Here is a 12,873-nt window from a genome sequence, read left to right on the forward strand (position 1 = left end):
TAAACAATTTCACCTTTCTTATAACAGATCATTTTATTGTTTTTCCGCCATGACTAATTTTCCAGATCACTTAGCTTACTCGTGTTATTTTTTGTCAGGTGTGTGCTAGGTAACACCACCATCCTGGCAGAATTTGCTGGCGAGGAGGAGGTGAACCGCTTCTTTGCACAAGGCCAGTCGCTGGCCTCAAACAACACAACCAGTTGGCAGGCCAACCCGGGAACCAATCAAAATCGAATGGGCGGGGCAGCCGGATCCCACTCCATCGGACAATGGAGCAGCGGCGGAGGAGGCAAGCCCAACGGAGGTGACTTGCTTTGGGGGGGCATACCCCAGTACTCCAGCCTGTGGGGGCCCCCGAGTGGAGAGGATGCCCGCGTGATTGGTAGCCCCACCCCTATTAACACCCTGCTGCCTGGAGACCTGCTGAGTGGAGAGTCCATGTAGGAGGATGCCACAGTACAATACAGCAGCACCACTACATGGAGGTTCTCCAAACTGGAGCAAAACCCAAGTAAATCATGTGGCGATAATCAGCACCATTTTAGAATTTTCTGGAACTGTGAATTAGGAAATGGAAGGCTTAAAGTTCATCAGGCCTTTTATTTCTTTTATGTAACGTTATAGTTTTTTTTTTTTTGCAACCTGAAAAACAAACTGAAACATGACACAAAGGAACATTTGAGGTTTTTTGTTTTGTTTCGGAAAGCAATCAAAGCTGCCATCTACCTTTTCCCTTCAAAAAGAATCATCCCAAACAAGAAGACTCTCAAAGGACCATTCCCAGCATGCCTGCGGCCAATGATGCGGTTGGATGACCTTTACTCGTTACTCTTAATTTCTCAGCACTAATATTAGCCTTAAGTGCTTTCCAGGTCCTTCTCAAGCCGCCTTTTTGTTGTTGTTGATAGACTAAAGAAGCAGATGGAATCTTGCACAGTTTTTGACCTCATGAGCCAGCACTACGTGACTGGTGACCAATTCTTTTCAGGAGGCCCGGCTCCTTGGATTCTTCACCTCTTAGACGCTGACGGCCGGTTCATTGTTCTGATGTCTGTCCCCTCCAATTTACAAGCTCTGAGCGACAGCGGCGGGGACCAATCACTGACGAGATCCTCGTGGTCACCCCCAATTCACTCATTGGTGCTTTGTGAAATCTTTTACACCATTTCCGGAAGTGTCGTCACAGGGAAAAGGAAAGAAGACGCGGCTTTAACCCTTTTTAACGTGATGGTTTACATTGTGCAATATACACCGTAGAACTCTAACCCGTCCCATTGAAGTTGGACGGATTTTGGAACTTAAAAGACTTTTTTCCTTTCATTTTTTTGGTTCCCTCTCGACGTTAAATGTGACGTTAGGTTTCAAAATCTGTGCAAAGAAGCAGCAGTGTGGACTGTAATGCATACTTCCTGCCCCTAGTGCCGCACCCGCAGCCAACAAGAGACTGGAGCCGATTGGACGTCTCTGGGTGTCTGGCGCGATACCAAATAAAAAAAAGGGGGCGCTAACGGGTTCTCCCAATGCAGTAGACCATGAGTTTTCGTCGTGGATAAACACGGGAAGGCCTCTTATCATAGCACTTATCAAGAGCTCGTGGCTTCGGCTCAAAATGGAAATAAATCAAAATGAAACAAATGTGCTGACGAAGAGAAGTGCGAGCGACACGTAGTCACCTTTGTGAAGAATTGGAACCATTTTTATGTGACTATCACTGTTACTCCAAAATGTCCGAGCCTTGCGCTCTCTGGAGACCGAGCGTGGATGGTCTGGGGGGGCCGACGCCCACTGAGTGCCTCTCTGCTGCGGTGCCCCGCCCCGTCGGGCGATAACCAGACCGAGCCTCCACCTACTCCTCCTTCTCAGTCGTTGAAACACACAGATCACTTTAGCTGGAAGATCTACTCGTCCTATTCCTGGATTGTGTCTGGTTGTTGTTCATATCCACCATGCATATATACAAACATGGCTGCCCGAAGGAGCCTCTCACTGTTCATATGCAGAAACACTTTTGCTCAGAGCTGCCTCTGTGCTCATCCTGTGTATTGAATGCAAAACAAGGATCAATACCGATGATTGTCTATCTCTTATTGAACTGGACGTGATTTGTGTCGGACAGTATTTTGTTGTACTTCGAAGTCTTGGGGTGTGTTTTTGTTTTGTTTTGATCCAAGCTGCTCTGCGTGCCCGCAGGTTGCCTAGCTGCTACGCTAACCCTAAACAACCCCCCACCCCTGCCCCCCAAAGCTAGCCAGATTCAGTAGCCCCTGCCAACCCACGTTTCTCCTCAACAAGGCACAGAGGGCCCCCCGTATCTGTTTCTATGCAAAAGATGAGAAGCAAGCACGCTGTCCCTCTCACCCCAGCACTCCTCCCACCCTTACTGTGAACTTCGCACGGTCGTCATTTTCTCTAAATTGCAGTGGAAGACTTTATTAGAAGGCACGTGTCCAAACTTGATCTCAGGGTAGGGGGGGCACCAAGTACTACCATGCAGCTCTCTCCTTCTTTCTCTGAAGAACCCCCCACACACACACCTGTCCTTTGTTCTTGTGGACACACACTTTACACATTGAAAATATGCCATTGAACTGTGCTCTAGTCAATTTGCCGAAACGAGCACTCAGGTTCCTTCCCTGAAGGAATCTTTTGGGTTACAGGGGCAGCAGCGCACCCTGAAATGACTTAAGTTATTTTGTTTGTTCGTTTTTGTTTGCGGGACAAACCCCATGCTAACGCAGTGCGAGGGTTCCAGTTTGCTACAGTGCACAGTTGATGATGGATAATTCCGGGTACATATTTTTTTAAAACCAAAAAAAAAAAAAAAAAAAGTAACCCTACAAATCACATTTTAGCATCATTTTTATGAAGTTTGACATAAAAAAAAATCTTTGAAAAATGTAAATGAGAAAAAAAACAAAACAAAAAAAAAAGCTACGATATGTTAAATCGCTGCACTTCTCGCTGAAACGTCTCCGGTCGTCGCGTTCTGCCAACACCATGAACAAGCAGACATGCGACTGGGCTGCCTTTTTTGTCATTTGATTTGACTTGTTCAGTTTTAATGTAAGATGCTGTATTTATCTGGTGTTTATCTTGTGTTGACGCCCTGCTCAAAGCGGGCCCGATGACGAACTATACCTTTCCACTGTATCGGTGCCGGTGAGTGGTACATAAGTCTTAAATGAAGAAGGAAAAAGAAGACAAAGGCTACCTTTCAGGACACCCGTGTCCTGCAGCACACAAGCAAAAATCACTATTGCCTGTTTCTGTAAAAATGCCTTGATCCAAGAAGCTCAGATAGACCCAATAGTCAGTCTAACCAGTACTACACCCAGAAAGGCACTCGACGCTTTCCCATGTTGTACCAGCATCCAGAACCTCTCCTCTCTATGGTTGTCATCTCCATAGCAGTAGACATGTACAATATATAGTATGTATGGGCGTATATATGTATTATAAACTGTATATACTTATACATACATATATACTGTATATATGTGGTGTTGTGTAATGCCGTACATGTATAACAACACAAGACAAGATGGTAGCCTGTCAAACATTTCATTTGTCTGCAAGGTTTTACTGAAGATGAGCAATATGTATTTTCTCACTCCCACACACACACACAAGTAGTTGTAAACTAATACTTGATCATGCATTCTGCACATTCTGCTTTTCAACCACATGAAACGGTATACGTTGTGTGCATAAGAGTGTGTGTATTTGTTCATTACTCCGCCCTTCAGCGTAGATAGAACATGTGCTAAGTAAAAAAAAAGATATAAAGAAAAAAGACATATCAAGAAGTAAAAAAGGCTAAGCTTGAATACTTGAATCTGGGAATACGAATGAGTATTTGGTCCACATCAACGGAATAAATAGATTGGGGTTTTGTTTCTTTTTCTAAAGTTACTTTTTGAAGAATGGAGGCACAAACCTACCAAGTGAGGATTTGACAATAATTACATAATGTTAGCACCTTTATTTCTTGGTGGGGGGGGAAAAGCACCTTTATTTGGGTTGTTATCTTGTTGTCTTTCATTTTTAAGACCATCGCTCCACCTTTACGCAGTCGTGCAGTTTCCCAAAAATACTTTCAGAGAAAATGAGTGATAACTGCATCCTGCTAACAAAACGACAGTCTTAAAAATACCATTTTATGTTACAAATTTTCTTAAATTATAGCCAATAATTTCACTTTTAAAAAATCATCATTTTAATAAATGTATATACATTTAATAACATGGTTGCAAGGGGAACAATGAAACCATCTTTTTTTTTCTTGACAACCATAGCAGCTTTTTCTTCTGCCTCTTTTAATTGTGACACCCCCTTATGTGTCTCATTTTGGGGGTCTCGATAGAAAGGTTATTGCCGAGATTGGCTACTGCGGCCATAAGTAACTTATGTTGAAATTAAAATGTATAACTGATGGGGGAATTTAAATATAATGTAGAACCCAACAAAGTAGACTTTCAGGTTCAATTGTGAAAGTTTAACAACCAAAAAATGTCCACATCCTTCAATCCTTTTTTTTCTTCTTCTTTTGTGACTGGTCCAAATACTCTTAATTAAATGAACACCACTGATGTAATAAGTCTAAGATAGTAAAAGTCTCTCGTCTGACAGCTAAAACATGGGGACAAAGTTACCGAACGATCTTGTTGAGGAGAAAAGCAAGAAATGCAATTGTCATCGATACGTTTGCGTGCGACTGATGTTTGAATGTGTGTCAGAAACTGTTATATCTTTGTGTTTGTTTTTGTTGTTCTTTGAGTCTTTTCAAATGTTGCACTGAGTGTCTTGTGCCCCTCACTCAGCTAATCACAGTTAAAAAGTACGGGAGGGGCCACAGCGACAATTCACATGTACGTGTTTACTCAAGGAATTCATTTCTTTTCATTATCTGTACAAAAAAAGTTGATCTACCTTATAGTGGCTTTTATTGTGGAATAATTCTGACACGGGATTATCATTTTGAGTATTGCACCATTCTGTTCCAATAAGGTGGGGAGAAAGATAAACGGAAAATATTTTGAAAAAGTGTTTAAAAAAATATAAAAAATAAAATAAAAGAATTAAAAAGTTGAAAAAAGAATGAGAGGCAAGGCCATAGCTAGGTGTAGAATGACTCGTGTAGCATCAAGGAGAAATGGAAAGAAAAGGGAGGTCATTTCAGAGGTGCCTATCGTTTGTGTTGCTGTCGTTTACAAGCATTTCATTTTTCACCTTAATAGACAAAATTACTATGACAGGAAGGTTGTGTTTAATACAGGCATCCTCTTCTATGCCAACTGAGGGACATGTATGCTACTTTTCGAACTCTGGGATCGATCAGTGTTGTCGTCATATTTCAAATTCGGCCCGCATCTTCGTTTGCGTTGTTCGTTCCTTTTCTTGCACACTTGTCGAAACGTTCATGAATTTTGTCTCAGGAAGGCCAGACTTTCAACATCTCAACACTTTTCTCATGTATTCTATGTTTTTTTTTTTTTTTTGGGGGGGGGGGTGTTTGCAGGGGGGTTTTACTCACCCGAGGGAACAACAACAACACGTTTGTATTGTAGCAAGTGACATATTTACCAAATAAGACTGAGAATCAACTTTGAATAATGAGAATTAAAAAAAAAGTGCTTTACTTGTCAAATCTTACGTAGAGATTGCTTTACATTTGAAAACAAGGATCAATGGAAATGCATTTATTTCTTTGTAGTTTGTGAGTCAATCATTTGTCCGTGCAACCCTTTTCAAGCAGCAGAGAGATTTCAAGCTAAATGATCCTGATCTATGCACAAAAGCGGGAGGGTTTGATGTCGGCTTCGTTGACTAAATGTGCTCATGTTTGTTGTCTCTTGCGTTAGCAGGCCCTTGTCGTGCGTGCGGTGTTACCCTTCTTAACCAATGAGCGCTTTCCTTCTTCTTAAAGCACTGTGGTGGGCCTCAGAAGAAGCCCAGGATTTGCATAATATTTTGTCTTTTGGGGGAGATCGCGTGGGGGAATTTGCCTTTGCCTTTTTCTCGTTATACTTACACACACATACACAACCGCGCACACACACGCACACACACACACAATATTATGGAAATAAGTCTGTATAGCTGAGCTACAAAGTTGTGGCTTTTTTAAATGTTGTTCCTTTTTCTCCTCATAGAATGTGATTGTTAAGGACATGCGCCAGAAAAAAAAGCTTCCATTTGGACTATGAAGTTTGTTTCAGACAATATTAATAAAGTTACATTTTTGGCTGTTATCTGACGTACTGTTCTCTTTAGTTACGCATTCACGTCATATTTTGTGCGGAAAGTTTAGTTCATTTCTTTAACCCTGCTCACTACAGGGTATTATATTTATAAGTTATCATTCGCTTAATTCACTGGCAGCCCAAGTCAGAGAGTATTTTTTTGTGGTACTTTGTCAAAAAGGGAAATTCACTGCCGTGATGATCCCATTTGCAATTGCTCTATTTGAGCTTGTTTCAAAGAAGAATTGGTTCTCCTAAAACAATGTTCATGGTTGTCCTCAAACCAACTAAAGCAAGAAGTGTTGCTTCTAAAACAAGAAGTGGTATTCTTTTCATGGTAGGCTGGTTGAACACTCTAAATAACCCCCAGGTATCAGTGTGAGCGTGAATGGTTTGTTCATTTCTGCGTGAAGCTAAACTGAGAGATTTATAAAACGAAACAACAACAAAATAGAATGACATTTGTTAAGGCAAGATATACATTTGGTTGAATTGATCTTTTTCTTTTGCTTTTCTTGGGTAGGAAGTGTCCCCAAATCCTGGCCTGTAAATAATAAATACCCCCCCAAGATTTTTTGCCCACCACTGACAACGATAGATTTCCAATTTATTTATCTGAATAGTAATCTTTTAGTGTGATTAATGGCACTAAACCTCCAATCCCATTTTGATTGGGTGGGGTGAATGAACATTGTTTTATCCACCCCCAAAATTGGACATCTTGCTCTATGTCAATCAATTAGTTAACAATGAAGTGATTCAAAAATGAATAGGGAGTGACTTTAAATCTTTATTCATTCATTCATTTTGTACATTTTATCAACTTAAGCTTCCTATCCTACAGTGACTAAGAAGTATCAGGCGGATTGCATACTCCAAACACTATGCAAAAAGAAAAAAAGCACAAATGCCAATTTAAAATGCTTAGCAATACAAAGCATGAATGCAAATAGCCACAACAGGAATGCACAAGATGCAAGAACAAATAATATACAAACAATTCAACACAACAAACATGCATTCAGCTAAATACAGATGCTAGGGAGAAAAGCCACTACTTTACTATATATATATATATATATATATATATATATATATATATATATATATATATATATATATATATATATATATATATATATATATATATATATATATATATATGTATATATATATGTATATATATATATATATATATATTTAAGTAACTATTCGACTGTACAAGAGTGTGCAGGGCAGGCGTTTAACATATTTGTGTTGTTGAAACCCTTGAAAACGTTAGTTACAGAAATTCTATCACAAATATACACTTTTCCTATATGATATTGCTTTGTGTGGCAGCAAAGGGGCAGGCTTTGAAGTCATAATGCCTCCTGCGGAATTTAGTCTACATCCGTTTGTATTCTTGCTGTAGTTTTTTTGTTTTTGCATTTGTGCTGTTGCTTTTTTCAATTGTGTTGCATTTTTTGCTCTATCAGCTTTGCAATTCAAAGTTTAAAAAAGTTGTCCTAATGGGGGGCTTGTATCTCAGAAAAACTCTATAGTTGGGTTATACATGAATTCAAGGCATGTCCACCTTTTTATGATGTGGTTGTACTACATAGAAGTCCATTACTCAGACAAAGAAGCTCAGATATTTAGAAAGCTGACCGAATGGGAGTTTCGTAATGGTTCAGCGGGCGTGATTTTTCCACATAGCCATTTCTGTACTCAGACACCTCATCATCCTTTTTGGCGTTGATGCTCTTAACGCCCGTCATCTCCTCGTAGATGGGCACTGTCAGGCGTGAGGCAGCGAGCGCCCGTGCTCGTTTCTGAAACAAAATCAGAGAGGTGCAAAAAAATATGAATCTCCTACATCACACCCGATTTACGTAGAAGTTCCTGTTGAGGAAACAAAACCGTTGTGAAAGTGCTGTGGTTTGCCCAGGATATGGAAGTGGCGACGCCCTTGCAAAAACAGGTGTTAACGTTTGTGTTTGTCACACAGCAGCAGTGGGAAGTAGCAAAATACCGTTACATTAGTGCTTATAATAGGCTAAAATATGTTTTTGTAACACGACATCACAAAAGAGTTGATTGCTGGGAAACAACTAGAAAAAAAACATTATTTCAGGTGTTTAAGGTTGTTGTTTTTTTAGTGTGGAATACCAAATCTGATCTGTGTTATTTTGATACTACATCAGCACAATTAGCCATATTATTTTTAAATCATATTTTAAATGGTAAGCATTAAACATTGCACATTGAAGTCAAAACAAGTATCAGAACTTATCATTTTTATTATTTCTCTATTTTTGTAATAATTTCCTCACTGAAGGAGAAAATATATGATTAGTTTGCACATCTAAATTGGTTTTCCAATGGTTTAAAAAGTGCATTTGGACATTTCATCTAGTCAATAAGGACAACTTAAATGTTATTTTTTCTGTTTTTCCAACCAATTGGTTGCACAGTGGTTAGTACATCCACCTCATAGTTCTGGGGGTTAAAGGTTAAATCCTAGGCCTACCTTGTATGGAGTTTGGTACTTAGGTTTCCTCCCACATTCTAAAACATCTTCAGTTGGTATGAATGTATGCTTGAATGCTATTTTGTTTTCTTTTGGCTTGCGATTAGATGGTGACCAATTCATGGTGTGCCCACAGTTTCCTGGGATATGCTTCAGCACCCCTGTGACCCTCGTGAGAATAAGGGCTCGTAATATTTGCATGACAAAGTGTGTCGTCTTTGAATGTAATGATTATTTGATCATTTGCACCTCACATAACACAGCAACACTCACATGATAGATGAGGATTAAGGTGAGGAGCACGAGGAGGACCACCACGGCCGAGGACAATGCATACAGTAAAGTTGTGTAGCTGTGGCAGCCGCATGGACCTGCTGGGAAAAGGACAAAAGTGGGTTTCAGCTTGCGCTAACTCCGTGAAGTAACGATATGTTGCAACGACACAACTGCGGTTAAAGTGCAAAGAGGTCAGCGGAATTGCATTAGGACCTGAGCCACTTCCTTCCTAGTTTGTGGCCCAACTACAGACAGTGAAGTAGAGAGGATCCAGCTGTTTTGAAATAATTAGTGTTTCACAGGCAGCTCAAAATCACCAAGGGGTGCAGAAATAGGCTGGTTGAACAGTGGAATCTCCAACCTGGGAGGGGACTGGCACCGGAAGCCCACCTGTGCTCCCACGTGAGCCGTTTTGAGGCTTAAAGGGCAGTTTTTCTAAAAAAAAAATAACAAAAAGATGTATGGAGCTATAGTAGAGTGTTTACGTGTCCAAACACTATATATCCTCAGCGAGCGCTTTTTACGTTTGTTCTCCCACTACTCTAATTCCGACATGCCAATGTTGAAGGGAATTTTTGACGATTGACCAAAATCTGGGTGTCAATATCATTTTCAGTGTTTGTTAGTATTTCACTATGCTTTCCAAATGCAAATGTTTAATTTCATGTATATTGTGACAGTGGCATGAGAGTGACAGTTTACTTTGTTTAAGTTATACACATATTGGAAAAATGTTTCTTGAGGCATGCAGTGACATAGAAAAAAAAGTTCCTGCGCTGTTGATTTTGTGAGGAACAAGATTATTGGGACAGCATGCTAGTCTTATGATTGGCGCTTATGACTCAGGTTTTGAGGGGAAAGAGTTTGGCATTTTGTTGAGCAAAAATGGCAGCTATGCAGAAACCTTGGTGTTTCAGATTTTCATTGAAGGGCATAAATTATGTTTGGGTAGGGTTATGGTTAAGGTTCACACTATAGTAGTGTAAATTTGATTGACAGTGGATGGCACAAGTGGACAAAATAGTGGTAAAAAGGCACTATAAAATAAATATGCCAGCTTTAAGTAGGCAAGCCCCATGGATAATGAATGAATTGAGATAGAACAAGTTGGAAGTCAACATGAGTGGAGATTTGAATATTGGAGATTCCATTGTCTGTAAACGCATTATTTTGATTGTGTTAATTTGTAAGCCGTGTGGAGATCAGCTCCCGCCGCCTGGGGCACGTTACCTACCTTCCACTGAAACAAAAACAGCTCGTGTCATGTCTAGCGAGGCACTAGTGTCAGCGTGGCGGCGTAGGAGGAGCTGGCAGCTGTACAGGCCACTGTCCTCTGGCTGTAGGTGCCGCAGGGTGAGGTTGTAAGTGAAGCCCGAGGGGCCCGGGGCCGACCACAGTTGGAATCGTGACGAGGGCGAAGAGGTGGTCCCGTCGCCGAGCTGTCGCTTGGTGTGGTAGAGCAGCTCAACGGGAGCTCGGCCCCTGCGCCGCGTCAGGCTGACACCCTCCACCGGCAGGTCCTCGCCGTGAGGAGGGAGGCAAGGGACGACCACCGAGCCCCCGGCGCACACGTCGGTACGCCTCACTGAGATGCCGAGGACGGTGTACAAGCTTAGACAATAGGCCCCCGTAGAGGCCAATGAAAGTGGCGGGTATTTGTTTCCAAACACAAAGCAAATATCACTTTGAAAGTATGTTTTTTTTTTTCATTTAAAGAATTCCAGCTGTTCCGTGATAGGTTGGGCTTGGAGGGACTTTCCACTCTGGTAGCTATTGATCAATTGATTAATTCAGGGGTGGCGGACAAGTTAGACACAACGAGACAAAATTTGAAACTGAGAGTCAACGAGCCACACCTTATGTCAGAAGCATAAAAAAATCCAATCTGCCATTTTTTTTTTTGAATAGAACTTCTATATCAGAGAAACATGAAACTAGGCAAAGAGCCACAGTATATACAAAAGATGCTAAGAAGCAAAGAGCCGCATGCGGCTCAAGAGCCACGTGTTCGCCACCCTTGGATTAATCTAACGCTGCATGTATGGCCCTCGGTGAACAAAGTTGAGACACCCGGCATATGAATGGACATTTTTTACTCACCGGCATTTACTAGGAGGAAAAATTCCGTATCTCCTGGCACATGTTCGTCCTCAGAAGACAGTTTGGGGATCACAAATTGGCAATAGTAGCGGTCCGTGTCGCTGGCTCTCAGCTCGGACAGGGTTACCCTAAGAGAGTTGTTGCTTGGGTCGCCGTCAACCATCAAGCGCTGTCTGTCGGTGTTTGCGCTCACGTGCGCGTCGCTGTTGGTGTATTTAAATAGCACTTCACTGGGATGCAGCCACGTGCGTCTCAAGTAAAAGGCCACAGGAGAAGGGCCATTTGGCTTAATGGTGCAAGGAAAGTCCACAGAATCGCCCTCATTCTTCTCCAGGAACTGAATGTCACCGAAAACTTGTGCAGAAAAAAAATATTTAAAAAGTTGAAATCATTTTAGTCACTATATCAGTCTTCTAAAATAATCAATATATAATATTCAATAGCTTCATAGATAAAGTCCAAACAGGAAGGCTAGAGCCTTTAATTGAACCCTCTATCTAAGAAATGTGAGGCGGCATCGTAATCACTCAACCACTATGTCGCAAACAAAATTTTATATGATGGGAACACATTTTAAGAAATTTATTTTTGTGCTGGTATGTGTACGTGTTGATGATGAGTACTCTGCCAAATGACCTTTAACCCTATTACATTGCACCATATGCATGGCAACACTTTTCTGTGGATTGTTTTATTTTTAAAAATGATTATTATCATCGTTAATATTATTATTGTTATTATTATTATTATTATTATTTTGGTGGGACTCCATCTGATGGACGATTAACTGCATTCTTTAAATATGTAAGTACTTTATTCCAGGAGGTTTTGGACACATTTCAAGTTCTCATCCACTGAACTATAAATGGTAGTAAGATGCCATTTTAAATCTAAATTAATCACATGTTCTGTAATGCTAATGATTGTTTCTTATTTTTCAGATCTAGTTTTGGCAATCACTCAACCAGAAAGGCATTTAAGGTTCTTCAAGTGGCAAAAACGGAATCAAAAAGTCTGATGGGAAACTAAAAATAAGAGATTATCCTATATATTACTTTTCTATTGCTTTGCGGTGTTATCATTTAACTTTCTTACTTTTTGAACCAGCAAGTTGTTTTGAGTTCTTGCGTTCCCCCAGTTCCCTCTGAACTCACAAGAAAAAAAATATCATTTCAACAGATAGTGCAAACTCACCCAATATTTTGTGAATCGCCAGCAGCATCCAGAGGTGATGGATGACAGGCATCTTCATTTTAGTGCCAAATTGATATTTTTGGAATAACTTAGGCAGAGAAGTGACACATGACAAGAAACGTAAAAGAACTTCCAAATGAATAAACAACGACCCTAACAAGACTTTGAAGAGCTCCGCCTCTCACATCAAGAGGAACAAAGAGCCTTCTTTGGCTCACACTATTGTTTGTTATCTGCTCATGTTTTTTTTGGCATGTTCTCATCATTTACTTGCTTGGAAAAGCTCCAAATTGGTCATGGGAATCGAATGGCGGTGAATGATCAACACATCTATCTTAAATTCATCCAGGTGCCAAATTTCTGTGAAGATAAAAAGAAATGTGGATAACAATGTGGCACACTTTCCTCCCATTTTTCTCGAAAAATCAAAATTGAATATGAAAATAGTGTCCGTTTTTTTAGCTTGCTTTTGGTAACCTGTTCATTCCACACTACAGTATAGTATACGTCCATTCCATTCAAGTTTTAGGATAAACATTATTTGCA

At 40.5% G+C, this 12,873-nt stretch overlaps 2 protein-coding genes across 3 annotated transcripts in view; one reads left to right on the top strand and one right to left on the bottom strand.

Moving 5' to 3' along the window:
* Positions 1 to 4,000, top strand: part of tnrc6c2 (trinucleotide repeat containing adaptor 6C2) — a 105,330-nt gene extending 101,330 nt beyond the window's left edge. Inside the window, exon 25 of the mRNA XM_077604465.1 lies at positions 99 to 4,000. Within this exon, the coding sequence (XP_077460591.1) occupies positions 99 to 447 (349 nt within the window). The 3' untranslated portion in view covers positions 448 to 4,000. The remainder of the gene's footprint in view (positions 1 to 98) is intronic.
* Positions 4,001 to 7,428: 3,428 nt separating this feature from the next.
* LOC144077088 (uncharacterized) lies at positions 7,429 to 12,484 on the bottom strand. 2 transcript variants are annotated; one of them, XM_077604554.1, is made up of 5 exons: positions 12,328 to 12,484; positions 11,134 to 11,487; positions 10,268 to 10,618; positions 9,031 to 9,128; positions 7,429 to 8,059 (listed from the first exon to the last, which is right to left on the bottom strand). In XM_077604554.1, the coding sequence occupies exons 1-5, from the start codon at positions 12,383 to 12,385 to the stop codon at positions 7,883 to 7,885; spliced, it is 1,038 nt and encodes a 345-aa protein (XP_077460680.1). In that variant the 5' UTR covers positions 12,386 to 12,484; the 3' UTR covers positions 7,429 to 7,882. The 2 variants fall into 2 exon arrangements, with proteins under 2 accessions (XP_077460680.1, XP_077460679.1); XM_077604553.1 differs by having other exon boundaries at positions 9,031 to 9,131.
* Between the last annotated feature and the right edge of the window lie 389 nt (positions 12,485 to 12,873).

Source organism: Stigmatopora argus, chromosome 7, assembly GCF_051989625.1.
Source record: "Stigmatopora argus isolate UIUO_Sarg chromosome 7, RoL_Sarg_1.0, whole genome shotgun sequence".
NCBI classification, from domain to species: Eukaryota; Metazoa; Chordata; class Actinopteri; order Syngnathiformes; family Syngnathidae; genus Stigmatopora; species Stigmatopora argus.